Source organism: Bacillus rossius, chromosome 8, assembly GCF_032445375.1.
Source record: "Bacillus rossius redtenbacheri isolate Brsri chromosome 8, Brsri_v3, whole genome shotgun sequence".
Classification (NCBI taxonomy): domain Eukaryota; kingdom Metazoa; phylum Arthropoda; class Insecta; order Phasmatodea; family Bacillidae; genus Bacillus; species Bacillus rossius.
The window spans coordinates 591,437-619,271 of record NC_086336.1 but is presented as its reverse complement, the minus strand read 5'-3'; the positions used below and the strand labels follow the sequence as shown (position 1 = coordinate 619,271).

Here is a 27,835-nt window from a genome sequence, read left to right as displayed (position 1 = left end):
ACGCATACGAATCGTTTCAGAAAGCTTTCATATCCCAATTTTGGAATACTCGTATCCAAAGCAATTTGCGAATACAGTTGCATTCTGAAAAATTCGAAAATCGTAAATTTCAAAATTTAGAGGCGCATATCAGCGATATGTACGAGAGAACTCGTTATCTTGATTGCCGTATGGAAGACGAAGAGTTTATTGCCATGATAATTTCGCAATTACCACTCAATTATCAATTACAACTTAGTGGACGGCAATACAGTAATATTGTAGATTTCAAGGAACAACTGTTAACGTATGAACGACTCGTTAAGCTCGATAAAACGGTAACGCACAAAGAAACTAACGAGCGCAAGAACACGAACCAACAGACACCGTTATACAATAACTGGCGTAACCGAAATGAAGGGCAGAACAGCGGACACAAACAACCTCAAATTCACACACTGAACGTTGAAAACTGCGGAAGTAATTGGTATCACAATGGATATCGAGGTCAGCGATATGGTAACGGATTTTATAAACCACAGTACTATCGTCGTAGAAACGAGAAGCGACAAGACAGACGCGAAAATGAATCACAGTGGGAGAATAAACGTCAGGAGGGGACAGTTAATTTCAGAGAGAATTCAGGCGAAAATCGAACAACGAAAGAACGATCGGCAAATTACAATAATCATTCCGGAGGTCAGTACAGCATAAATGCACAAACGTTTGTACCGTCTGAAAAAGGGAACAGCTTTAGCACCACCATTCACGACGCGCGACAAGGAGAAAGAAATTCATATTCTATAGCGCCAAGTCACGAGCAAAGCAACACGGAATGGCCGCGCATGCAATCTAGCAGAAGCTCAGATACAAACCAAGGAGGTAATAACACATTTTTGATTTCACCGAATGCAAATAATGGATTTGCTAATTTGTCACAAGAGCAAATTAGAGGATTTAAGGACAGTGCGGTAAACTAATTAGGGATGGCGAAAACCCGCTCCGCACGTCAGTCCCTAATTGTAAGTTAGACGGGGCTAGTATAAAATTGGATCCCGACGCAAATGACAAGAATAATTGTCGAAGCATACACACCATTATGTTCAAAGAAAACGAGCGTGAATTTTTACTCAGCGAGCCCACAGAAACCGAAGTTCAAGCGAAACAAGCACTATGTCCGGAGATATCGTTAACTTTAAACGGAGTTAAAGTGCCTGTACTATTAGACAGCGGCGCAGAGATATCCTGCATCAGCGAAGACTGCGTAGCCATGATAGAGAGCACCGGAATATCATTACCGAGAATGCCAGTACCGAGTTTAAAGATTCTAGGGGTTACATCAAGGGCTAGTCCCATCATTAATCGTCAGACCTTATTGGAAGTAGAAGGTTTAGGTAGCACCAAGTACATTAATGTATTAATCGTAAAAGGATTGGCTAAACCAGTAATTTTCGGTGTAGACTTTCTAACTAGCCATAAAATAATTTTGAATTTTGCAGGTTGGATGGTAACTGCTATGGATGACACAGAAAATACGAAAACTACTGAAAATTGGGAAGTTTCGGAAAAATGCATTGCAATCATTCATAAGGAAACTTCGTGTATTAATAGTGACATAAATTTGATGGCGACCGGAGCTGATTTAATAGAAGCTGTAAAGGGAATTACCATGGTAAATGAAACCGGTAGAAATAATCTTCTTCATGTCTTAAGAAATTTTCAAAATATATTTTCCGAAAAACCTGGGTTAAACAAATTATATACAGCTAGTATTCAGGTCATACCCGGTGAATCATTCCATAAAAAGTCGTATCCCATCCCGGCGAAATATTTGAAAGAGGCTGAAGAATATCTAGACTTAATGTTGGAATGGAATGTAATAAAGCGAGCGCCTAGCCCATTCACGAATGCGATACTCTGTGTGCGAAAGAAAGACGGAACAGTACGTTTATGCCTTGACGCGAGGGAGATCAACAAAATTACTGTTCGAGATCGGGAAAGTCCGAGACCAACGAATGATATTCTGCGATTATATCAGGGTGTCAAGTTTCTAACCACACTTGATTTGTCGGCAGGGTACTGGCAAATACCCTTAGAAGAAAGATCTAGACAGTACACATCATTCCTATTCAAGAACTCGCAGTATGTGTTCCAAGTCATGCCGTTCGGCTTATGTAATGCGGTAGCTGAGTTTACTCGTTGTCTGGACGAAACGCTAGGATCTGAGTGCAAAGGATTCGCGCGAGCATATGTCGACGACATTTTGATTACATCGTCATCATTCGAAGAACACCTGGAGCATATCGGCATTGTCCTAACGAAACTACGTGACGCAGGAATGACGGTGAAACTGCGAAAATCCGTATTTTGCCGACAAGAGTTACCATTTCTAGGGCATATTCTGACACCGACCGGAATTCATACCGATCCTGAAAAATTGAACAGTATTTCCAACTTCCCTACACCAAAGAATGTTAAACAACTACGTACATTCCTGGGAGTTATCGGGTTTTACCGAAATTACAGCGACAAGATAGCCAAGATCGCGGTCCCATTGTTTGATCTACTCAAGAAGGACAAGCTGTGGAAATGGGAAGCAGAACAGCGGGAAGCTTTTGAAGAACTCAAGAAGGTCTTTCTCGAAGAACGAGTCATCTATCATCCCATGTTAGGTCGGGAATTTCTACTATACACAGACGCATCTGATTATGCCTTAGGGGCGAAGCTAGCGCAAATGGACGATGAGGGAGTAGAACGTACCGTAGCGATGGCGAGTAGAACATTGAATTCGGCAGAGCGAAATTACACGGTCACGGAGAAAGAGACACTAGCAATAATATGGGCTCTGCAGAAGTTTCGAGACCTGCTTCTGGGAGAACATATAAAGCTAATGACTGACCATCAAGCCCTGATGTGTCTAAAAGCAGGCAAAATTTTTGGTAGCAGGCTGACACGATGGTGCTTGCTGATGCAAGAGTTTGACTTGGAAATATGCCACATTAAAGGGAAAGAGAATGTAGTCGCCGATTACCTAAGTCGAATACCCGATGTATTGAATGATGAATTGACACCGAGGAAGAACTCCAAGGAATTTTTGGTAGCTAATCTTGTGACACAACAACTTAAAGATAACGCAACAATCAAGAATGTTTTTGACCAGATAGCTCAACTGCAACAGGAAGATGAATTCTGCAAGGTCATAATAGATAAATTGAAGGGTTCAGAGGTTCCAACTAGGTTAGAGGAGAGATACTGCATGTCGGAGGGAGTATTGTTCAATCATAGCAAGGGAAAAGCCAGATTTGAAGAGCCATGGAAGCCGGTAATACCGAAGCGAAACATCAACTCGATTATTTGGGAGGTTCATAGGAATTGCGGGCATATTGGTTCAAAGAAGCTGACACAGTCATTGATTAGGCAGCTATACTCTCCGAATCTGCACAAGTCAGTCGCCGCCATTACTCGATCGTGCGACTTGTGTCAGAAAGCGAAACATGCCCAACAAAATCTCGAAGGTGAGTTTAAACCTATCCTTCCGGAGAGACCACTGCAGTTGGTATCAGTGGATGTATTGGGACCATTACCTAGATCAACAGCCGGGGTGAAATATGTGTTCGTGATGGTAGATTTATTTACAAAATACACCAAGTTGTATCCCATAGTCAATGCCACCAGCAAGATAGTATTCCAGAAAGTTAAACAGTTTATCGCGGAAGTGGGTCGACCGGAGAAAATTATTTCAGATCATGCCACACAATTCATGAGTCAAGTTTGGCAAGAAGGACTCAGAAAACTGCAAATAGTACCCACCACGTCTTCGGTGAGACACCCGCAGAGTAATCCTGTGGAGAGACAAATGCGCACACTTGGTAATATGTTGCGGACTTTCTGCCACGATACACAGCAGAACTGGATGAGTAAATTAACGTTCATTGAATGCATTTTGAATAATAATGTACACAGTTCTACCAGTGTTACTCCATATGAAGCGTTAACAGGAAAAAGATCATTGATAATACCGTCATCGTTACTACCGAGACATCACGATGAAGCTCTGGCCGCAGAAGATAAAGAATTAGTCGAGATACAGAAGGAAACTGAAGAGTTGGTCGCAGCCAAGTTGACATCCACGGCGGATCTTCGGAGAAAATACCAGAAAGATTCCAGCAAGATGAGTTTTAATTGTGGAGATTTAGTACTCAAGAGAACGAATCCAGTAAGCCAATTTTGGAAGTACGTTACTAAGAAGCTATTTCTACTCTTCGATGGACCATATATGATCACGAAGATTATTAGAAGTAACTGTTACGAACTGTCTGACATTAAAACGAAACAAGTAATAGGACACTATAATATAACGCAGTTGAGGAAATATTACACTCCTGTAGAATAGTATACACTGTTACACATATGTCCGTTTGAAGACATATATCGGTGACAATACTCTATGTTTGCAAGTAAGTATGTAAATAAGGTCAATAATATGAAATGTAAATTTTCTGCAAATAATTAGAATATAGATGAGATGTTTGTATGATGAGAAATGGTCCTAAGACCTATATCAGAGTATAGTTCGTTAGTCACATTTCTGAAGGGGACTATTCTATAGAGGTATTTGAGAAGCCCTCAATAGAAATGAATTTTATGTTTATTATTTTACTTCTTACCTCTATGACTTTGTCTTAGTCCTGTTATGAATTATATTTACCAGTATTGTATCTCTATGGTCAGGTCAATTTGGTTTTACTCTTTAAGTATTTTCATGTTTTATCTAAGTAATAATTTTATGAAATGTCTTTGCAAACATTTGTTAAACGGCGACGAATAGGAACTGAGCTTACACCTTTTAATATTGTTTTTGGGTCATTACTGAGGAAAGAGTATATGTGATTGGACGCTCGACTGCGCATATATTTTATTTAAAGAATTTAGTATTTCCAGTGTGATTTCGGAGAGTGTTCAATAGAGAAAGCTTTGACTGTTTGAAACAAATTGGAACTTGAGTTTCTGTTCTACTATCATGGGAGAAGGATTAGAGAGAAAGAGCTCCGTGATTTAGTCATAAATGAATGTAAGAATATCACGTAAAACATTGGTACGACGACTGAATAGCTAGAATCTACGTGAAATTGATGATTTTATAATAAATACCGGAACTACACAATGAAGAAGAGGTAGTTACCGATGTTCGAAGCTCTACTAAAGAATCGACGACGACGATAAGTTTTGACTAACAGCATAAATAGAACTGGATCAACGACGAATTAAGAAGAAAAGAAGAAAAGGACTATCAATCTTCGAGATGGAAGGAGTTCGACAGCGGTAGACGGCATCGTAGACGGTGTACCGGAGGACATCATCCTTCTAGACGACTCCAGGTGACCGACGCCAGTCCTGCTGGAGTACCAGCAGCACGAGAGGAGGTGCATCGAGACGGAGACCCAACCAGCGACATCGGAGGAGAGTGAGATCTAACCAGCAACATCGGAGGAGAGACAGGGGTTCGGAGAGGTTTTCCACAGCCTCTTGGTATTGTAACGACGCGACGAGGTTTGTTTGCCCCATCCCCGAATTAACAAGAACAGCGAGAAGTTACCTGTCCTATTTTAATGGCAAGATATCTTAAACTATGATGTTTACGATCAAGACCTAATTTGAAACTCGCAAAAACAACTTAATACTACTTAACTACGTAAAGACTTGTAGCTTGTACATACTGGACCTGGTTAACTGACATTGATCAGTAATATGTACGATATCAAAGTTAAAATCTGTTAAAGTCATTAATTGTCTTGAATGTTTAAAGAATAGCCCCAGGTCCAGAAGTCTTGAGACAGTTTGATCTACCGAAAGAGACTGAGCTAGTAAAAACAAAGAAAAGACTAATTTGCCAGTTAAAATGTGTTTCAATAATATTTAAAATATTGACTGATAACCAAACTATTATTCAGTGATACAATTACGTAAAACGTAATTAGTTCTGAAAGACATTTAAGTATAACGGATATTGAAATTTTGTTTAATGAAAAACCTATTTAAACATGAATAATTGTCTCAAAGGTATTTGTATGTTGCTCGCTAATCATTGACTCTGTCACTTTTCATGTTACAGTTGGATATGTTGCAAAAGAGTATTGTCACCCATACAACCATGATTTTGACCCTAGTAAAAAGTTAAATTTTCATTATATTTTATTTTTCCGATTGATAACCATACTTACATATCATGTGTATGTTAAACCAGATAGACAGAAATATTTAGCTTGGATTGTCTTGAAAGAATAATTAGTTTTTATTACACTGAGATCAGCAGTCATAGAGAAGTTAATGCTTTTAAACACACTACTTATATTTGTTGATTTTAAGGTCAGAATACTTACACCAAAGAGAAGGAGACATACTGCTAAGGAATTATACGACATTTTATTGTTTGGTATTCACACTGAGTCAAACTACACCAGTACATACAACTTGAGAATAATTTATTTTCACTATCAACATAACAAGACATATTTTAGTTAATATTCTGTAGAGGTTAGTAGTTGTGCTACATACACAATCACAGCACTAGTACTTTATAGAGTTTTAACGGCACCCAACTAGACCACATTTTACATTATAGATATTGGCATTTTAGGAAATATACTCCATAGAGTAATTCTGAAAATACTTATAGAATTTTTGATCACCCAACGGTGGCACACCCTTTTGAAATTTTGGTCGCTCATCCTTGGAGCTGTCTGAAAAATAACAGAAGAAAAGGGAAAATTCTGAAAACACTTCAGTGGCTAGGTGCTAGTGAGCATGTGTGTCTGCAGGAAGACGCTGCGAGAGATTCCAGAACCCCTGTCCTTGAAGCGCTCCATCAGGAAGCAGCTTGTGAAGACTGTGGTTGTACAGCAGTAGATAGTGGCTAGGTGCTAGTGAGCATGTGTGTCTGCAGGGAGACGCTGCGAGAGATTCCAGAACCCCTGTCCTTGAAGCGCTCCATCAGGAAGCAGCTTGTGAAGACTGTGGTTGTACAGCAGTAGATAGTGGCTAGGTGCTAGTGAGCATGTGTGTCTGCAGGGAGACGCTGCGAGAGATTCCAGAGCCTCTGACCTTGAAGCGCTCCATCAGGAAGCAGCTTGTGAAGACTGTGGTTGTCCAGCAGTAGATAGTGGCTAGGTGCTAGTGAGCATGTGTGTCTGCAGGGAGACGCTGCGAGAGATTCCAGAACCCCTGTCCTTGAAGCGCTCCATCAGGAAGCAGCTTGTAAAGACTGTGGTTATCCAGCAATAGATAGTGGCTAGGTGCTAGTGAGCATGTGTGTCTGCAGGGAGACGCTGCGAGAGATTCCAGAACCCCTGACCTTGAAGCGCTCCATCAGGAAGCAGCTTGCGAAGACTGTGGTTGTCCAACAGTAGATAGTGGCTAGGTGCTAGTGAGCGTGTGTGTCTGCAAGGAGACGCTGAGAGAGATTCCAGAGCCCCTGACCTTGAAGCGCTCCATCAGGAAGCAGCTTGTGAAGACTGTGGTTGTCCAGCAGTAGATAGTGGCTAGGTGCTAGTGAGCTTGTGTGTCTGCAGGGAGACGCTGCGAGAGATTCCAGAGCCCCTGACCTTGAAGCGCTCCATCAGGAAGCGACTTGTGAAGACTGTAGTTGTCCAGTAGTAGATAGTGGCTAGGTGCTAGTGAGCGTGTGTGTCTGCAGGGAGACGCTGCGAGAGATTCCAGAGCCCCTGACCTTGAAGCGCTCCATCAGGAAGCGACTAGTGAAGACTGTGGTTGTTCAGCAGTAGATAGTGGCTAGGTGCTAGTGAGCGTGTGTGTCTGCTGGGAGACGCTGAGAGAGATTCCAGAGCCCCTGACCTTGAAGCGCTCCATCAGAAAGCAGCTTGTGAAGACTGTGGTTGTCCAGCAGTAGATAGTGGCTAGGTGCTAGTGAGCGTATGTGTCTGCTGGGAGACGCTGAGAGAGATTCCAGAGCCCCTGACCTTGAAGCGCTCCATCAGGAAGCAGCTTGTGAAGACTGTAGTTGTCCAGTAGTAGATAGTGGCTAGGTGCTAGTGAGCGTGTGTGTCTACAGGGAGACGCTGCGAGAGATTCCAGAGCCCCTGACCTTGAAGCGCTCCATCAGGAAGCAGCTTGTGAAGACTGTGGTTGTCCAGCAGTAGATAGTGGCTAGGTGCTAGATAGCGTGTGTGTCTGCAGGGAGACGCTGAGATAGATTCCAGAGCCCCTGACCTTGAAGCGCTCCATCAGGAAGCAGCTTGTGAAGACTGTAGTTGTCCAGTAGTAGATAGTGGCTAGGTGCTAGTGAGCGTGTGTGTCTGCAAGGAGACGCAGCGAGAGATTCCAGAGCCCCTGACCTTGAAGCGTTCCATCAGGAAGCAGCTTGCGAAGACTGTGGTTGTCCAGCAGTAGATAGTGGCTAGGTGCTAGGGAGCGTGTGTGTCTGCAGGGAGACGCTGAGAGAGATTCCAGAGCCCCTGACCTTGAAGCGCTCCATCAGGAAGCAGCTTGTGAAGACTGTGGTTGTCCAGCAGTAGATAGTGGCTAGGTGCTAGTTAGAGTGTGTGTCTGCAGGGAGACGCTGAGATAGATTCCAGAGCCCCTGACCTTGAAGCGCTCCATCAGGAAGCAGCTTGTGAAGACTGTAGTTGTCCAGTAGTAGATAGTGGCTAGGTGCTAGTAAGCGTGTGTGTCTGCAGGGAGACACTGCGAGAGATTCCAGAGCCCCTGACCTTGAAGCGCTCCATCAAGAAGCAGCTTGTGAAGACTGTGGTTGTCCAGCAGTAGATAGTGGCTAGGTGCTAGTTAGCGTGTGTGTCTGCAGGGAGACGCTGAGATAGATTCCAGAGCCCCTGACCTTGAAGCGCTCCATCAGGAAGCAGCTTGTGAAGACTGTGGTTGTCCAGCAGTAGATAGTGGCTAGGTGCTAGTGAGCGTGTGTGTCTGCAGGGAGACGCTGAGAGAGATTCCAGAGCCCCTGACCTTGAAGCGCTCCATCAGGAAGCAGCTTGTGAAGACTGTAGTTGTCCAGTAGTAGATAGTGGCTAGGTGCTAGTGAGCGTGTATGTCTGCAGGGAGACGCTGAGAGGGATTCCAGAGCCCCTGACCTTGAAGCGCTCCATCAGGAAGCAGCTTGTGAAGACTGTGGTTGTCCAGCAGTAGATAGTGGCTAGGTGCTAGTGAGCGTGTGTGTCTGCAGGGAGACGCTGCGAGAGATTCCAGAGCCCCTGACTTTGAAGCGCTCCATCAGGAAGCAGCTTGTGAAGACAGTGGTTGTCCAGCAGTAGATAGTGGCTAGGTGCTAGTGAGCGTGTGTGTCTGCAGGGAGACGCTGCGAGAGATTCCAGAGCCCCTGACCTTGAAGCGCTCCATCAGGAAGCAGCTTGTGAAGACTGTAGTTGTCCAGTAGTAGATAGTGGCTAGGTGCTAGTGAGCGTGTGTGTCTGCAGGGAGACGCTGAGAGGGATTCCAGAGCCCCTGACCTTGAAGCGCTCCATCAGGAAGCAGCTTGTGAAGACTGTGGTTGTCCAGCAGTAGATAGTGGCTAGGTGCTAGTGAGAGTGTGTGTCTGCAGGGAGACGCTGAGAGAGATTCCAGAGCCCCTGACCTTGAAGCGCTCCATCAGGAAGCAGCTTGTGAAGACTTTAGTTGTCCAGTAGTAGATAGTGGCTAGGTGCTAGTGAGCGTGTGTGTCTGCAGGGAGACGCTGCGAGAGATTCCAGAGCCCCTGACCTTGAAGCGGTCGCTTCATGAAGCAGCTTGTGAAGACTGTGGTTGTCCAGCAGTAGATAGTGGCTAGGTGCTAGTTAGCGTGTGTGTCTGCAGGGAGACGCTGCGAGAGATTCCAGAGCCCCTGACCTTGAAGCGCTCCATCAGGAAGCAGCTTGTGAAGACTGTGGTTGTCCAGCAGTAGATAGTGGCTAGGTGCTAGTGAGCGTGTGTGTCTGCAGGGAGACGCTGCGAGAGATTCCAGAGCCTCTGACCTTGAAGCGCTCCATCAGGAAGCACCTTGTGAAGACTGTGGTTGTCCAGCAGTAGATAGTGGCTAGGTGCTAGTGAGCTTGTGTGTCTGCAGGGAGACGCTGCGAGAGATTCCAGAGCCCCTGACCTTGAAGCGCTCCATCAGGAAGCAGCTTGTGAAGACTGTGGTTGTCCAGCAGTAGATAGTGGCTAGGTGCTAGTGAGAGTGTGTGTCTGCAGGGAGACGCTGCGAGAGATTGAGAGCCCCTGACCTTGAAGCGCTCCATCGGGAAGCAGCTTGTGAAGACTGTAGTTGTCCAGTAGTAGATAGTGGCTAGGTGCTAGTGAGCATGTGTGTCTGCAGGGAGACGCTGCGAGAGATTCCAGAACCCCTGTCCTTGAAGCGCTCCATCAGGAAGCAGCTTGCGAAGACTGTGGTTGTCCAGCAGTAGATAGTGGCTAGGTGCTAGTGAGCGTGTGTGTCTGCAAGGAGACGCTGAGAGAGATTCCAGAGCCCCTGACCTTGAAGCGCTCCATCAGGAAGCAGCTTGCGAAGACTGTGGTTGTCCAGCAGTAGATAGTGGCTAGGTGCTAGTGAGCGTGTGTGTCTGCAAGGAGACGCTGAGAGAGATTCCAGAGCCTCTGACCTTGAAGCGCTCCATCAGGAAGCAGCTTGTGAAGACTGTGGTTGTCCAGCAGTAGATAGTGGCTAGGTGCTAATGAGCTTGTGTGTCTGCAGGGAGAAGCTGCGAGAGATTCCAGAGCCCCTGACCTTGAAGCGCTCCATCAGGAAGCAGCTTGTGAAGACTGTTGGTGTCCAGTAGTAGATAGTAGCTAGGTACTAGTGAGCATGTGTGTCTGCAGGGAGACACTGCGAGAGATTCCAGAGCCCCTGACCTTGAAGCGCTCCATCAGGAAGCAGCTTGTGAAGACTGTAGTTGTCCAGTAGTAGATAGTGGCTAGGTGCTAGTGAGAGTGTGTGTCTGCAGGGAGACGCTGCGAGAGATTCCAGAACCCCTGTCCTTGAAGCGCTCCATCAGGAAGCAGCTTGCGAAGACTGTGGTTGTCAAGCAGTAGATAGTGGCTAGGTGCTAGTGAGCATGTGTGTCTGCAGGGAGACGCTGCGAGAGATTCCAGAACCCCTGTCCTTGAAGCGCTCCATCAGGAAGCAGCTTGTGAAGACTGTGGTTGTACAGCAGTAGATAGTGGCTAGGTGCTAGTGAGCATGTGTGTCTGCAGGGAGACGCTGCGAGAGATTCCAGAACCCCTGTCCTTGAAGCGCTCCATCAGGAAGCAGCTTGCGATGACTGTGGTTGTCCAACAGTAGATAGTGGCTAGGTGCTAGTGAGCGTGTGTGTCTGCAAGGAGACGCTGAGAGAGATTCCAGAGCCCCTGACCTTGAAGCGCTCCATCAGGAAGCAGCTTGTGAAGACTGTGGTTGTCCAGCAGTAGATAGTGGCTAGGTGCTAGTGAGCTTGTGTGTCTGCAGGGAGACGCTGCGAGAGATTCCAGAGCCCCTGACCTTGAAGCGCTCCATCAGGAAGCGACTTGTGAAGACTGTAGTTGTCCAGTAGTAGATAGTGGCTAGGTGCTAGTGAGCGTGTGTGTCTGCAGGGAGACGCTGCGAGAGATTCCAGAGCCCCTGACCTTGAAGCGCTCCATCAGGAAGCAGCTTGTGAAGACTGTGGTTGTCCAGCAGTAGATAGTGGGTAGGTGCTAGTGAGCGTATGTGTCTGCTGGGAGACGCTGAGAGAGATTCCAGAGCCCCTGACCTTGAAGCGCTCCATCAGGAAGCAGCTTGTGAAGACTGTAGTTGTCCAGTAGTAGATAGTGGGAAGGTGCTAGTGAGCGTGTGTGTCTACAGGGAGACGCTGCGAGAGATTCCAGAGCCACTGACCTTGAAGCGCTCCATCAGGAAGCAGCTTGTGAAGACTGTGGTTGTCCAGCAGTAGATAGTGGCTAGGTGCTAGATAGCGTGTGTGTCTGCAGGGAGACGCTGAGATAGATTCCAGAGCCCCTGACCTTGAAGCGCTCCATCAGGAAGCAGCTTGTGAAGACTGTAGTTGTCCAGTAGTAGATAGTGGCTAGGTGCTAGTGAGCGTGTGTGTCTGCAAGGAGACGCTGCGAGAGATTCCAGAGCCCCTGACCTTGAAGCGTTCCATCAGGAAGCAGCTTGCGAAGACTGTGGTTGTCCAGCAGTAGATAGTGGCTAGGTGCTAGGGAGCGTGTGTGTCTGCAGGGAGACGCTGAGAGAGATTCCAGAGCCCCTGACCTTGAAGCGCTCCATCAGGAAGCAGCTTGTGAAGACTGTGGTTGTCCAGCAGTAGATAGTGGCTAGGTGCTAGTTAGCGTGTGTGTCTGCAGGGAGACGCTGAGATAGATTCCAGAGCCCCTGACCTTGAAGAGCTCCATCAGGAAGCAGCTTGTGAAGTATGTAGTTGTCCAGTAGTAGATAGTGGCTAGGTGCTAGTAAGCGTGTGTGTCTGCAGGGAGACGCTGCGAGAGATTCCAGAGCCCCTGACCTTGAAGCGCTCCATCAAGAAGCAGCTTGTGAAGACTGTGGTTGTCCAGCAGTAGATAGTGGCTAGGTGCTAGTTAGCGTGTGTGTCTGCAGGGAGACGCTGAGATAGATTCCAGAGCCCCTGACCTTGAAGCGCTCCATCAGGAAGCAGCTTGTGAAGACTGTGGTTGTCCAGCAGTAGATAGTGGCTAGGTGCTAGTTAGCGTGTGTGTCTGCAGGGAGACGCTGAGATAGATTCCAGAGCCCCTGACCTTGAAGCGCTCCATCAGGAAGCAGCTTGTGAAGACTGTAGTTGTCCAGTAGTAGATAGTGGCTAGGTGCTAGTGAGCGTGTGTGTCTGCAGGGAGACGCTGAGATAGATTCCAGAGCCCCTGACCTTGAAGCGCTCCATCAGGAAGTAGCTTGTGAAGACTGTGGTTGTCCAGCAGTAGATAGTGGCTAGGTGCTAGTTAGCGTGTGTGTCTGCAGGGAGACGCTGAGATAGATTCCAGAGCCCCTGACCTTGAAGCGCTCCATCAGGAAGCAGCTTGTGAAGACTGTGGTTGTCCAGCAGTAGATAGTGGCTAGGTGCTAGGGAGCGTGTGTGTCTGCAGGGAGACGCTGAGAGAGATTCCAGAGCCCCTGACATTGAAGCGCTCCATCAGGAAGCAGCTTGCGAAGACTGTGGTTGTCCAGCAGTAGATAGTGGCTAGGTGCTAGTGAGAGTGTGTGTCTGCAGGGAGACGCTGCGAGAGATTCCAGAGCCCCTGACCTTGAAGCGCTCCATCAGGAAGCAGCTTGCGAAGACTGTGGTTGTCCAGCAGTAGATAGTGGCTAGGTGCTAGTGAGAGTGTGTGTCTGCAGGGAGACGCTGCGAGAGATTCCAGAGCCCCTGACCTTGAAGCGCTCCATCAAGAAGCAGCTTGCGAAGACTGTGGTTGTCCAACAGTAGATAGTGGCTAGGTGCTAGTGAGCATGTGTGTCTGCAGGGAGACGCTGCGAGAGATTCCTGAGCCTCTGACCTTAAAGCACTTCATCAGGAAGTGACTTGCGAAGACTGTGGTTGTCCAGCAGTAGATAGTGGCTAGGTGCTAGTGAGCGTGTGTGTCTGCAGGGAGACGCTGAGAGAGATTCCAGAGTCCCTGACCTTGAAGCGCTCCATCAGGAAGCAGCTTGTGAAGACTGTAGTTGTCCAGTAGTAGATAGTGGCTAGGTGCTAGTAAGCGTGTGTGTCTGCAGGGAGACGCTGAGAGAGATTCCAGAGCCCCTGACCTTGAAGCGCTCCATCAGGAAGCAGCTTGTGAAGACTGTAGTTGTCCAGTAGTAGATAGTGGCTAGGTGCTAGTGAGCGTGTGAGTCTACAGGGTGACGCTGCGAGAGATTCCAGAGCCCCTGACCTTGAAGCGCTCCATCAGGAGGCAGCTTGTGAAGACTGTTGTTGTCCAGCAGTAGATAGTGGCTAGGTGCTAGTTAGCGTGTGTGTCTGCAGGGAGACGCTGAGATAGATTCCAGAGCCCCTGACCTTGAAGCGCTCCATCAGGAAGCAGCTTGTGAAGACTGTAGTTGTCCAGTAGTAGATAGTGGCTAGGTGCTAGTGAGCGTGTGTGTCTGCAGGGAGACGCTGCGAGAGATTCCAGAGCCCCTGACCTTGAAGCGCTCCATCAGGAAGCAGCTTGCGAAGACTGTGGTTGTCCAGCAGTAGATAGTGGCTAGGTGCTAGGGAGCATGTGTGTCTGCAGGGAGACGCTGAGAGAGATTCCAGAGCCCCTGACCTTGAAGCGCTCCATCAGGAAGCAGCTTGTGAAGACTGTGGTTGTCCAGCAGTAGATAGTGGCTAGGTGCTAGTGAGCGTGTGTGTCTGCAGGGAGACGCTGCGAGAGATTCCAGAGCCCCTGACCTTGAAGCGCTCCATCAGGAAGCAGCTTGCGAAGACTGTGGTTGTCCAGCAGTAGATAGTGGCTAGGTGCTTGTTAGCGTGTGTGTCTGCAGGGAGACGCTGCGAGAGATTCCAGAGCCCCTGACCTTGAAGCGCTCCATCAGGAAGCAGCTTGCGAAGACTGTGGTTGTCCAGCAGTAGATAGTGGCTAGGTGCTAGTAAGCGTGTGTGTCAGCAGGGAGAAGCTGAGAGAGATTGCAGAGCCCCTGACCTTGAAGCGCTCCATCAGGAAGCAGCTTGTGAAGACTGTGGTTGTCCAGCAGTAGATAGTGGCTAGGTGCTAGTGAGCATGTGTGTCTGCAGGGAGACGCTGCGAGAGATTCCAGAGCCTCTGACCTTGAAGCGCTCCATCAGGAAGTAAATTGCGAAGACTGTGGTTGTCCAGCAGTAGATAGTGGCTAGGTGCTAGTGAGCGTGTGTGTCTGCAGGGAGACGCTGCGAGAGATTCCAGAGCCCCTGACCTTGAAGCGCTCCATCAGGAAGTGACTTGCGAAGACTGTGGTTGTCCAGCAGTAGATAGTGGCTAGGTGCTAGGGAGCGTGTGTGTCTGCAGGGAGACGCTGAGAGAGATTCCAGAGCCCCTGACCTTGAAGCGCTCCATCAGGAAGCAGCTTGTGAAGACTGTGGTTGTCCAGCAGTAGATAGTGGCTAGGTGCTAGTGAGCGTGTGTGTCTGCAGGGAGACGCTGAGAGAGATTCCAGAGTCCCTGACCTTGAAGCGCTCCATCAGGAAGCAGCTTGTGAAGACTGTAGTTGTCCAGTAGTAGATAGTGGCTAGGTGCTAGTGAGCGTGTGTGTCTGCAGGGAGACGCTGCGAGAGATTCCAGAGCCCCTGACCTTGAAGTGCTCCATCAGGAAGCAGCTTGTGAAGACTGTGGTTGTCCAGCAGTAGATAGTGGCTAGGTGCTAGTGAGCGTGTGTGTCTGCAGGGAGACGCTGCGAGAGATTCCAGAGCCCCTGACCTTGAAGCGCTCCATCAAGAAGCAGCTTGTGAAGACTGTGGTTGTCCAGCAGTAGATAGTGGCTAGGTGCTAGTTAGCGTGTGTGTCTGCAGGGAGACGCTGAGATAGATTCCAGAGCCCCTGACCTTGAAGCGCTCCATCAGGAAGTAGCTTGTGAAACTGTGGTTGTCCAGCAGTAGATAGTGGCTAGGTGCTAGTTAGCGTGTGTGTCTGCAGGGAGACGCTGAGATAGATTCCAGAGCCCCTGACCTTGAAGCGCTCCATCAGGAAGCAGCTTGTGAAGACTGTGGTTGTCCAGCAGTAGATAGTGGCTAGGTGCTAGGGAGCGTGTGTGTCTGCAGGGAGACGCTGAGAGAGATTCCAGAGCCCCTGACATTGAAGCGCTCCATCAGGAAGCAGCTTGCGAAGACTGTGGTTGTCCAGCAGTAGATAGTGGCTAGGTGCTAGTGAGAGTGTGTGTCTGCAGGGAGACGCTGCGAGAGATTCCAGAGCCCCTGACCTTGAAGTGCTCCATTAGGAAGCAGCTTGCGAAGACTGTGGTTGTCCAGCAGTAGATAGTGGTTAGGTGCTAGTGAGAGTGTGTGTCTGCAGGGAGACGCTGCGAGAGATTCCAGAGCCCCTGACCTTGAAGCGCTCCATCAGGAAGCAGCTTGCGAAGACTGTGGTTGTCCAGCAGTAGATAGTGGCTAGGTGCTAGTGAGAGTGTGTGTCTGCAGGGAGACGCTGCGAGAGATTCCAGAGCCCCTGACCTTGAAGCGCTCCATCAGGAAGCAGCTCGCGAAGACTGTGGTTGTCCAGCAGTAGATAGTGGCTAGGTGCTAGTGAGCGTGTGTGTCTGCAGGGAGACGCTGAGAGAGATTGCAGAGCCCCTGACCTTGAAGTGCTCCATCAGGAAGCAGCATGTGAAGACTGTGGTTGTCCAGCAGTAGATAGTGGCTAGGTGCTAGTGAGAGTGTGTGTCTGCAGGGAGACGCTGCGAGAGATTCCTAGCCCCTGACCTTGAAGCGCTCCATCAGGAAGCAGCTTGTGAAGACTGTGGTTGTCCAGCAGTATATAGTGGCTAGGTTCAAGTGAGAGTGTGTGTCTGCAGGGAGACGCTGCGAGAGATTCCAGAGCCCCTGACCTTGAAGCGCTCCATCAGGAAGCAGCTTACGAAGAGTGTGGTTGTCCAGCAGTAGATAGTGGCTAGGTGCTAGTGAGCGTGTGTGTCTGCAGGGAGACGCTGAGAGAGATTCCAGAGCCCCTGACCTTGAAGCGCTCCATCAGGAAGTGACTTGCGAAGACTATGGTTGGCCAGCAGTAGATAGTGGCTAGGTGCTAGTGAGCATGTGTGTCTGCAGGGAGACGCTGCGAGAGATTCCAGAGCCTCTGACCTTGAAGCGCTCCATCAGGAAGTGACTTGCGAAGACTGTGGTTGTCCAGCAGTAGATAGTGGCTAGGTGCTAGTGAGCGTGTGTGTCTTCAGGGAGACGCTGAGAGAGATTCCAGAGCCTCTGACCTTGAAGCGCTCCATCAGGAAGTGACTTGCGAAGACTGTGGTTGTCCAGCAGTAGATAGTGGCTAGGTGCTAGTGAGCATGTGTGTCTGCAGGGAGACGCTGCGAGAGATTCCAGAGCCTCTGACCTTGAAGCGCTCTATCAGGAAGTGACTTGCGAAGACTATGGTTGGCCAGCAGTAGATAGTGGCTAGGTGCTAGTGAGCGTGTGTGTCTGCAGGGAGACGCTGAGAGAGATTCCAGAGCCCCTGACCTTGAAGCGCTCCATCAGGAAGTGACTTGCGAAGACTATGGTTGGCCAGCAGTAGATAGTGGCTAGGTGCTAGTGAGCATGTGTGTCTGCAGGGAGACGCTGCGAGAGATTCCAGAGCCTCTGACCTTGAAGCGCTCCATCAGGAAGTGACTTGCGAAGACTGTGGTTGTCCAGCAGTAGATAGTGGCTAGGTGCTAGTGAGCGTGTGTGTCTGCAGGGAGACGCTGAGAGAGATTCCAGAGTCCCTGACCTTGAAGCGCTCCATCAGGAAGCAGCTTGTGAAGACTGTAGTTGTCCAGTAGTAGATAGTGGCTAGGTGCTAGTGAGAGTGTGTGTCTGCAGGGAGATGCTGAGAGAGATTCCAGAGCCCCTGACCTTGAAGCGCTCTATCAGGAAGCAGCTTGTGAAGACTGTAGTTGTCCAGTAGTAGATAGTGGCTAGGTGCTAGTGAGAGTGTGTGTCTGCAGGGAGATGCTGAGAGAGATTCCAGAGCCCCTGACCTTGAAGCGCTCCATCAGGAAGCAGCTTGTGAAGACTGTGGTTGTCCAGCAGTAGATAGTGGCTAGGTGCTAGTGAGAGTGTGTGGCTGCAGGGAGACGCTGAGAGAGATTCCAGAGCCCCTGACCTTGAAGCGCTCCATCAGGAAGCAGCTTGTGAAGACTGTAGTTGTCCAGTAGTAGATAGTGGCTAGGTGCTAGTGAGAGTGTGTGTCTGCAGGGAGATGCTGAGAGAGATTCCAGAGCCCCTGACCTTGAAGCGCTCCATCAGGAAGCAGCTTGTGAAGACTGTGGTTGTCCAGTAGTAGATAGTGGCTAGGTGCTAGTGAGCGTGTGTGTCTGCAGGGAGATGCTGAGAGAGATTCCAGAGCCCCTGACCTTGAAGCGCTCCATCAGGAAGCAGCTTGTGAAGACTGTAGTTGTCCAGTAGTAGATAGTGGCTAGGTGCTAGTGAGCGTGTGTGTCTGCAGGGAGACGCTGAGAGAGATTCCAGAGCCCCTGACCTTGAAGCGCTCCATCAGGAAGCAGCTTGTGAAGACTGTAGTTGTCCAGTAGTAGATAGTGGCTAGGTGCTAGTGAGCGTGTGTGTCTGCAGGGAGACGCTGAGAGAGATTCCAGAGCCCCTGACCTTGAAGCGCTCCATCAGGAAGCAGCTTACGAAGACTGTGGTTGTCCAGCAGTAGATAGTGGCTAGGTGCTAGTGAGAGTGTGTGTCTGCAGGGAGACGCTGAGAGAGATTCCAGAGCCCCTGACCTTGAAGCGCTCCATCAGGAAGCAGCTTACGAAGACTGTGGTTGTCCAGCAGTAGATAGTGGCTAGGTGCTAGTGAGAGTGTGTGTCTGCAGGGAGATGCTGAGAGAGATTCCAGAGCCCCTGACCTTGAAGCGCTCCATCAGGAAGCAGCTTGTGAAGACTGTGGTTGTCCAGTAGTAGATAGTGGCTAGGTGCTAGTGAGCGTGTGTGTCTGCAGGGAGATGCTGAGAGAGATTCCAGAGCCCCTGACCTTGAAGCGCTCCATCAGGAAGCAGCTTGTGAAGACTGTAGTTGTCCAGTAGTAGATAGTGGCTAGGTGCTAGTGAGCGTGTGTGTCTGCAGGGAGACGCTGAGAGAGATTCCAGAGCCCCTGACCTTGAAGCGCTCCATCAGGAAGCAGCTTACGAAGACTGTGGTTGTCCAGCAGTAGATAGTGGCTAGGTGCTAGTGAGAGTGTGTGTCTGCAGGGAGACGCTGAGAGAGATTCCAGAGCCCCTGACCTTGAAGCGCTCCATCAGGAAGCAGCTTGCGAAGACTGTAGTTGTCCAGTAGTAGATAGTGGCTAGGTGCTAGTGAGCATGTGTGTCTGCAGGGAGACGCTGAGAGAGATTCCAGAGCCCCTGATCTTGAAGCGCTCCATCAGGAAGTGACTTGCGAAGACTATGGTTGGCCAGCAGTAGATAGTGGCTAGGTGCTAGTGAGCATGTGTGTCTGCAGGGAGACGCTGCGAGAGATTCCAGAGCCTCTGACCTTGAAGCGCTCCATCAGGAAGTGACTTGCGAAGACTGTGGTTGTCCAGCAGTAGATAGTGGCTAGGTGCTAGTGAGCGTGTGTGTCTGCAGGGAGACGCTGAGAGAGATTCCAGAGTCCCTGACCTTGAAGCGCTCCATCAGGAAGCAGCTTGTGAAGACTGTAGTTGTCCAGTAGTAGATAGTGGCTAGGTGCTAGTGAGAGTGTGTGTCTGCAGGGAGATGCTGAGAGAGATTCCAGAGCCCCTGACCTTGAAGCGCTCCATCAGGAAGCAGCTTGTAAAGACTGTGGTTGTCCAGCAGTAGATAGTGGCTAGGTGCTAGTGAGCGTGTGTGTCTGCAGGGAGACGCTGAGAGAGATTCCAGAGCCCCTGACCTTGAAGCGCTCCATCAGGAAGCGACTTGTGAAGACTGTGGTTGTCCAGTAGTAGATAGTGGCTAGGTTCTAGTAGCGTGTGTGTCTGCAGGGAGACGCTGCGAGAGATTCCAGAGCCCCTGACCTTGAAGCGCTCCATCAGGAAGCAGCTTGCGAAGACTTTGGTTGTCCAGCAGTAGATAGTGGCTAGGTGCTAGTGAGCGTGTGTGTCTGCAGGGAGACGCTGCGAGAGATTCCAGAGCCCCTGACCTTGAAGCGCTCCATCAGGAAGCAGCTTGTGAATACTGTGGTTGTCCATCAGTAGATAGTGGCTAGGTGCTAGTGAGCGTGTGTGTCTGCAGGGAGATGCTGAGAGAGATTCCAGAGCCCCTGACCTTGAAGCGCTCCATCAGGAAGCGACTTGTGAAGACTCTGGTTGTCCAGCAGTAGATAGTGGCTAGGTGCTAGTGAGCGTGTGTGTCTGCAGGGAGACGCTGCGAGAGATTCCAGAGCCCCTGACCTTGAAGCGCTCCATCAGGAAGCAGCTTGTGAAGACTGTGGTTGTCCAGCAGTAGATAGTGGCTAGGTGCTAGTGAGAGTGTGTGTCTGCAGGGAGACGCTGAGAGAGATTCCAGAGCCCCTGACCTTGAAGCGCTCCATCAGGAAGCGACTTGTGAAGACTGTGGTTGTCCAGTAGTAGATAGTGGCTAGGTTCTAGTGAGCGTGTGTGTCTGCAGGGAGACGCTGCGAGAGATTCCAGAGCCCCTGACCTTGAAGCGCTCCATCAGGAAGCAGCTTGCGAAGACTTTGGTTGTCCAGCAGTAGATAGTGGCTAGGTGCTAGTGAGCATGTGTGTCTGCAGGGAGACGCTGCGAGAGATTCCAGAGCCTCTGACCTTGAAGCGCTCCATCAGGAAGTGACTTGCGAAGACTGTGGTTGTCCAGCAGTAGATAGTGGCTAGGTGCTAGTGAGCGTGTGTGTCTGCAGGGAGACGCTGAGAGAGATTCCAGAGCCCCTGACCTTGAAGCGCTCCATCAGGAAGCAGCTTGTGAAGACTGTAGTTGTCCAGTAGTAGATAGTGGCTAGGTGCTAGTGAGAGTGTGTGTCTGCAGGGAGATGCTGAGAGAGATTCCAGAGCCCCTGACCTTGAAGCGCTCCATCAGGAAGCAGCTTGTAAAGACTGTGGTTGTCCAGCAGTAGATAGTGGCTAGGTGCTAGTGAGCGTGTGTGTCTGCAGGGAGACGCTGAGAGAGATTCCAGAGCCCCTGACCTTGAAGCGCTCCATCAGGAAGCGACTTGTGAAGACTGTGGTTGTCCAGTAGTAGATAGTGGCTAGGTTCTAGTGAGCGTGTGTGTCTGCAGGGAGACGCTGCGAGAGATTCCAGAGCCCCTGACCTTGAAGCGCTCCATCAGGAAGCAGCTTGCGAAGACTTTGGTTGTCCAGCAGTAGATAGTGGCTAGGTGCTAGTGAGCGTGTGTGTCTGCAGGGAGACGCTGCGAGAGATTCCAGAGCCCCTGACCTTGAAGCGCTCCATCAGGAAGCAGCTTGTGAATACTGTGGTTGTCCATCAGTAGATAGTGGCTAGGTGCTAGTGAGCGTGTGTGTCTGCAGGGAGATGCTGAGAGAGATTCCAGAGCCCCTGACCTTGAAGCGCTCCATCAGGAAGCGACTTGTGAAGACTCTGGTTGTCCAGCAGTAGATAGTGGCTAGGTGCTAGTGAGCGTGTGTGTCTGCAGGGAGACGCTGCGAGAGATTCCAGAGCCCCTGACCTTGAAGCGCTCCATCAGGAAGCAGCTTGTGAAGACTGTGGTTGTCCAGCAGTAGATAGTGGCTAGGTGCTAGTGAGAGTGTGTGTCTGCAGGGAGACGCTGAGAGAGATTCCAGAGCCCCTGACCTTGAAGCGCTCCATCAGGAAGCAGCTTGCGAAGACTGTGGTTGTCCAGCAGTAGATAGTGGCTAGGTGCTAGTGAGCGTGTGTGTCTGCAGGGAGACGCTGCGAGAGATTCCAGAGCCCCTGACCTTGAAGCGCTCCATCAGGAAGCAGCTTGTGAAGACTCTGGTTGTCCAGCAGTAGATAGTGGCTAGGTGCTAGTGAGCGTGTGTGTCTGCAGGGAGACGCTGAGAGAGATTCCAGAGCCCCTGACCTTGAAGCGCTCCATCAGGAAGCAGCTTGCGAAGACTGTGGTTGTCCAGCAGTAGATAGTGGCTAGGTGCTAGTGAGCGTGTGTGTCTGCAGGGAGACGCTGCGAGAGATTCCAGAGCCCCTGACCTTGAAGCGCTCCATCAGGAAGCAGCTTGTGAAGACTGTGGTTGTCCAGCAGTAGATAGTGGCTAGGTGCTAGTGAGAGCGTGTGTCTGCAGGGAGACGCTGCGAGAGATTCCAGAGCCCCTGACCTTGAAGCGCTCCATCAGGAAGCAGCTTGTGAAGACTGTGGTTGTCCAGCAGTAGATAGTGGCTAGGTGCTAGTGAGCGTGTGTCTGCAGGGAGACGCTGCGAGAGATTCCAGAGCCCCTGACCTTGAAGCGCTCCATCAGGAAGCAGCTTGTGAAGACTGTGGTTGTCCAGCAGTAGATAGTGGCTAGGTGCTAGTGAGCGTGTGTCTGCAGGGAGACGCTGCGAGAGATTCCAGAGCCCCTGACCTTGAAGCGCTCCATCAGGAAGCAGCTTGTGAAGACTGTGGTTGTCCATCAGTAGATAGTGGCTAGGTGCTAGTGAGCGTGTGTGTCAGCAGGGAGACGCTGCGAGAGATTCCAGAGCTCTGACCTTGAAGCGCTCCATCAGGAAGCAGCTTGTGAAGACTGTGGTTGTCCAGCAGTAGATAGTGGCTAGGTGCTAGTGAGAGTGTGTGTCTGCAGGGAGACGCTGAGAGAGATTCCAGAGCCCCTGACCTTGAAGCGCTCCATCAGGAAGCAGCTTGTGAAGACTGTGGTTGTCCAGCAGTAGATAGTGGCTAGGTGCTAGTGAGCGTGTGTCTGCAGGGAGACGCTGCGAGAGATTCCAGAGCCCCTGACCTTGAAGCGCTCCATCAGGAAGCAGCTTGTGAAGACTGTGGTTGTCCAGCAGTAGATAGTGGCTAGGTGCTAGTGAGCGTGTGTCTGCAGGGAGACGCTGCGAGAGATTCCAGAGCCCCTGACCTTTAAGCGCTCCATCAGGAAGCAGCTTGTGAAGACTGTGGTTGTCCAGCAGTAGATAGTGGCTAGGTGCTAGTGAGAGTGTGTGTCTGCAGGGAGACGCTGAGAGAGATTCCAGAGCCCCTGACCTTGAAGCGCTCCATCAGGAAGCAGCTTGTGAAGACTGTGGTTGTCCAGCAGTAGATAGTGGCTAGGTGCTAGTGAGCGTGTGTGTCTGCAGGGAGACGCTGAGAGAGATTCCAGAGCCCCTGACCTTGAAGCGCTCCATCAGGAAGCAGCTTGTGAAGACTGTGGTTGTCCAGCAGTAGATAGTGGCTAGGTGCTAGTGAGCGTGTGTCTGCAGGGAGACGCTGCGAGAGATTCCAGAGCCCCTGACCTTGAAGCGCTCCATCAGGAAGCAGCTTGTGAAGACTGTGGTTGTCCAGCAGTAGATAGTGGCTAGGTGCTAGTGAGAGTGTGTGTCTGCAGGGAGACGCTGAGAGAGATTCCAGAGCCCCTGACCTTGAAGCGCTCCATCAGGAAGCAGCTTGTGAAGACTGTGGTTGTCCAGCAGTAGATAGTGGCTAGGTGCTAGTGAGCGTGTGTGTCTGCAGGGAGACGCTGAGAGAGATTCCAGAGCCCCTGACCTTGAAGCGCTCCATCAGGAAGCAGCTTGCGAAGACTGTGGTTGTCCAGCAGTAGATAGTGGCTAGGTGCTAGTGAGCATGTGTGTCTGCAGGGAGACGCTGCGAGAGATTCCAGAGCCTCTGACCTTGAAGCGCTCCATCAGGAAGCAGCTTGTGAAGTCGGTATGCCAGAAGTCGTCCAGCCACCCGCTAGGTCTGGGCAAGCGCCTCAAGTATCGCCTGGCAATGTTCTGCATGAAGGTAGGTCGCAGGCCACAGCTTACTTCAGTCGCACACGTACATGCTAGTGAATGTGGTCGGCTAGGACAATGTCGTCGGTCGCCGGCAGCGATGGTGTGTTTATTTGGCAGGTCTGGCTGGCGGTTAAGACCGTGCTGCTGAGCTGGGAGCTGTGGTACGGCAGCCTGAAGGTGATAGAGGGCCACTTCGGCAGCAGCGTGGCCACGTACTTCCGCTTCCTGAGCTCCTTGCTGCTCCTCAACTGCACGGCGCTGGTGCTCAGGTGGGTGGCTATCTGCTGCCTTCACCTTGCACTGTCCAGTCTTCTTAAACAGAGCTCTCACATCCTGCTGTGGTTGCATATGTGTAACTGTACGGCATGCTGCTGTGTGAGTTTCTCTTACTTTTGGCAATTTAATGTCTAAAGTCATTTCTATATCAGTGTTAATCATCTGAAATTTTCCATGATGTATCGATTTGTTAAAATATTGTAAAGAAGTTTGTGATTTTGCATGTCATTCTTGTATATCCTACTTCACTACTTGAGCCGCTGATATCTAACTGCAGGTCTGAATAAGCTGTGACTGTCAGCACACAGCTTCCTCCAGGTGCCTGCACAGTACACACACTTCTTATAGCATATGCCACTGATCTTATGGCATATGCCACTGATCTTATGCCACTGATTTTGCAGTATTTTGTTGTTTGCAAAAAAAATTTTATTTCAATATGTAGAGTTAGCGGGTCCTCGGATATAGGGTGAATAAAAACTGAAGTTGAATGTTGGTTTGGTTAGGTTAGGGTTAGCTGTATAGTAAGATATTTATTTTTTTTAAAAAATTAACAAATATTTTTTTACTTATAACTGTAACTGACCTTACCTAACAAACTTTTCACTTAAGTATTATTTGTCTTATTTCCCAGAAGCCTCTACACTACATATTTACCTTTTTATTTCCCTACATTTTTGGTATTTTTATTTTTACTGGTCAAACTCTTCATTCATATTCGAGAATAATTTAGTATTCATTTATGATTGAAACTAAAAAACTGATATTCACGCTGGTTTATAAATTAGTTGTAATATTTGTGCTGGTGCGTGTCGCTGTGGAAGAGAAGGGTGAGTAAACCAGCGTGAGGTGTACCCTCGCGGCCACAAGTTGCCGTGACTCCACCCCTCCCCGGGGCTCTGCCCCAGCTCCAGACAGTCCTCGCGCTGAACTGCGCCTGTGTCCAGGGCCGCCGGCCTCCCGTCCGCACGCTGCCACTCGGCTACAGCTGTGGAACCACATTTTGTTGCTGTCAATAACCTTTACATTTTTTTTTTAAATTTAAAAAAAAAAATTAAATTTTTTAAAATTTCATATTAATGAAATATATTTTGTACAAATGTTTGTTTTTGGAAATATTTGTACATATCTATACTGTTTATTTACAAATGTATTCATTATAACCTTGGCAGGAGAATATACTATTAACTATCCATTAAATGAGCTAAGCTACTTTTGAAGAATTTCTAAACTTAGTATATACTTATTGTATTTATTAGGCCCACACTTAAATACTGTCATGTAATGTATGCAATGTGCTTTATTTTCTGTACTGTGTTTCTCCTGTTGATGTTAATAATACGAAGCATGTTTTATACATTTGTGGAAGGAACATATGATTACGAAGTACCTATCACATTTAACTGTTGTAATTTTTTTTTTAATTGTTAGATTTAAAATAAGAAAACCAGTTATTTTAAACAATATAATCATTTTATCAGAAGTATTAATAAAATAACATTTTTCAAATTCTAGTGAAAATATCTTTCTAGTACAAGGTGAGGCTTATTTTTGTTGTAGTTTTGGGTTCATAGTGGTTCCTCAAATGTTGTTCCGCTTCTACGAGCCATTCCCTAGCACCAACACCACTGCTGGCGCCAACATAACCACTGGTGCCAACATTACCACTGGCAGCAGTGTCACGTACAGCTCTCAGCCTTCTAACAGTTCTTCATCTATTACAGGTATTCACTTTGGTTTTACAGAACGGACCCAGATCAAATGTCTATTATTACTGTTTGATGTCACCTTAAATGTGCTAGTTGCAGAAAATATTAAACATTTTTACTTACAATTAGTATCTCCTGGGTACTTTAATATTAAAGTGCAATTTGCAAGAAAATGTTTAGTGAAGTTTTTGTGACGTCTTGGACTGGCCTGGCAAGGCAGTCCGATAGAAAACATTTGAATCAATTGTTGAGGTGATGTTGAGCGCTGAATAATAAAGATGCTTTGAAATTTTAATAGTTTGTTGATTCGTAGGTTTTGTTACAGATTTAAAACAAAAGAATATCTCAAAAAATTTTATTTAATATTTCACTCGCAAAATCGATTCCCAAAAAATATACATACACCCAGTTTGAGACGATTGGTCACACATGAGCTCAGACGAGTTCATCGCTCGGTGCCAGAAATGTACTGTTTGTAGATGGAAATACTTTAAAACATTTCTCGGGGCGACAGCCAGACACATTAAGGCTGTGTCTGGGCCCTTAACACTGACGCCAGTGGACGAGAAATTGCAAAACATTTTGCTGATAAAAAGGTCACTTGGAGGCGAACCATGTTGTCTTAATGCATAATGTAAATGAGTTTCGTGTGAGCTACAAACTGCTGGGCTGAAGAGAACAGGTTAAAAACAGAGAAGAGAAGTTTTGAAAGAAATGAAAGAGGGGTGAAAAACTCAAGAAGATAAGAAAGCTTGGGGCCACTGAAGAAATGGAAAGGAAGAAAGACGAGACAATCACTATAAAACATATAAATAAACTAAACTTTGGTGAAAATTCTAATAGCAAAAAGCCTACAGAAGACAAAACAGAGTGAATCTTTTGTCGTGAATCATTTGAAGAAGACTGATTGCAGTGTGTAGAATGTAAAGGTAGTGCACATGTTGAATGTACATCTCGAGAAGGCATATTATATTTTAAATGTGACAATTGCTGAAAGTGAATACTATCCTTAAGCTAGTGTAACAAAATTTTGTCACGCTACGGTGTTTTTCTTATGAAAAATAATATCAGAATTACTGTATGAAATTCATTAGACTGATATTGTCAACTGTATTTTTTTTGTTTTTTTTTTTATTAAAATAATATATTTTAAATGTAAGTTGTTAAGACTTTAAAACTTCTAAAAGAATGGCTGGTCGGTATTGGACGGCAATTTTTGCACTCTAAAAATAAAGACTTTTTATATGTGGAAAAAAAAGAATTTCTAATATAATTCAAGATACATTATATATTTTTGACGTGACGTCTAATAAATCAATGAATGCCAGGTGCACGCACGAAAAAGTGTCCCGTTACGCACATTGTTCCGTTACGCGGTGTCCCGCTACGCTCATTGTACGCTTGCGCAGCATCTATCTCTCTTCCACTCAAATGGCCTATGCGTCCGAGGAGAAGAAAGACAGCGGCAGCACACAACTTACATCTACACGTGAACTGTTTCGTCGACTGTTTATAAAGTGAAGTGAAAAGTTAATGTGGTTTTCATTGCTTATTACAACAACAACTTCGGCAGTAAAGGTTAATTATTCTTGCATTTTAAAAATCTGATTACCATACTAGTATAATTTTAAGTATTTATTCTTTTATTATTAAAATAAAAATGATTCAATTTTATTAATAAAAGTATGTAATCATTTCATCAGTGTTTTGTTATGACGTCACGTTAAACTATCGTTCGTAAACTGACTTTACAGACAACCAATTTTATTTCTAAAGTACTACTTGAGGTAACAGGTTAATGACTTAAAATGCAATATTTAAATACTGTACCTAAATTACAGTTAATAAACCTAGGTGGTCGGTGCTGTTAGACTCTCCCCTACGTCATTGTGCAGCTCTGGCCGTTTGCCAGTTTGTTTCATGAAGTGGCCCAGCACACACTTGGTGGCTTCGACTGGAGGCCACCCACCCTCCAGGCAGGGGGGCATGAATTATGGTTTTTTACTGAAGGACAGTGTCTTAAATTCAGAGTTTTATTCAGTTGGCATCATGGATCTGGTAAACATAGTTGCTAGAATGTGGCCGTTTGTGTTTTATTGTTTTCTTGTCCGCACACTTTTCCTGCAGACTCTGTGACAAGTTTGACTCATCGTTCAACAGTTTTGGAATGGCATGGACAATTAAAAAAAATCAAAGTCAAGTAGAGTTTTATCTTGCAGAACTGAAGAAATAGTCTTTGCTGTCAACCTTTCTAGCATTGGATCAGCCGTATAATTTAATACATTATATGATTAATATGTGTGTAATAATTGTGTTGTTCATTATCACAGCATGGTATCATGTGTCATGTAAGCACGTACACGTAGATAATGCAACAGCTTCAGTAGTGTGACCAATGTGTGTAGAAGAGTCGATGGGTAACTGGT

The 27,835-nt window shown here is 47.9% G+C and overlaps 1 protein-coding gene across 1 annotated transcript in view; it reads left to right on the top strand.

The window, feature by feature from the left end:
* Positions 1-27,835, top strand: part of LOC134535423 (transmembrane channel-like protein 6) — a 108,124-nt gene that overhangs the window by 49,290 nt on the left and 30,999 nt on the right. The window contains exons 4-6 of the mRNA XM_063374504.1: positions 23,284-23,431; positions 23,542-23,693; positions 25,261-25,424. Coding sequence (XP_063230574.1) covers positions 23,284-23,431; positions 23,542-23,693; positions 25,261-25,424 — 464 coding nt within the window. The remainder of the gene's footprint in view (positions 1-23,283; positions 23,432-23,541; positions 23,694-25,260; positions 25,425-27,835) is intronic.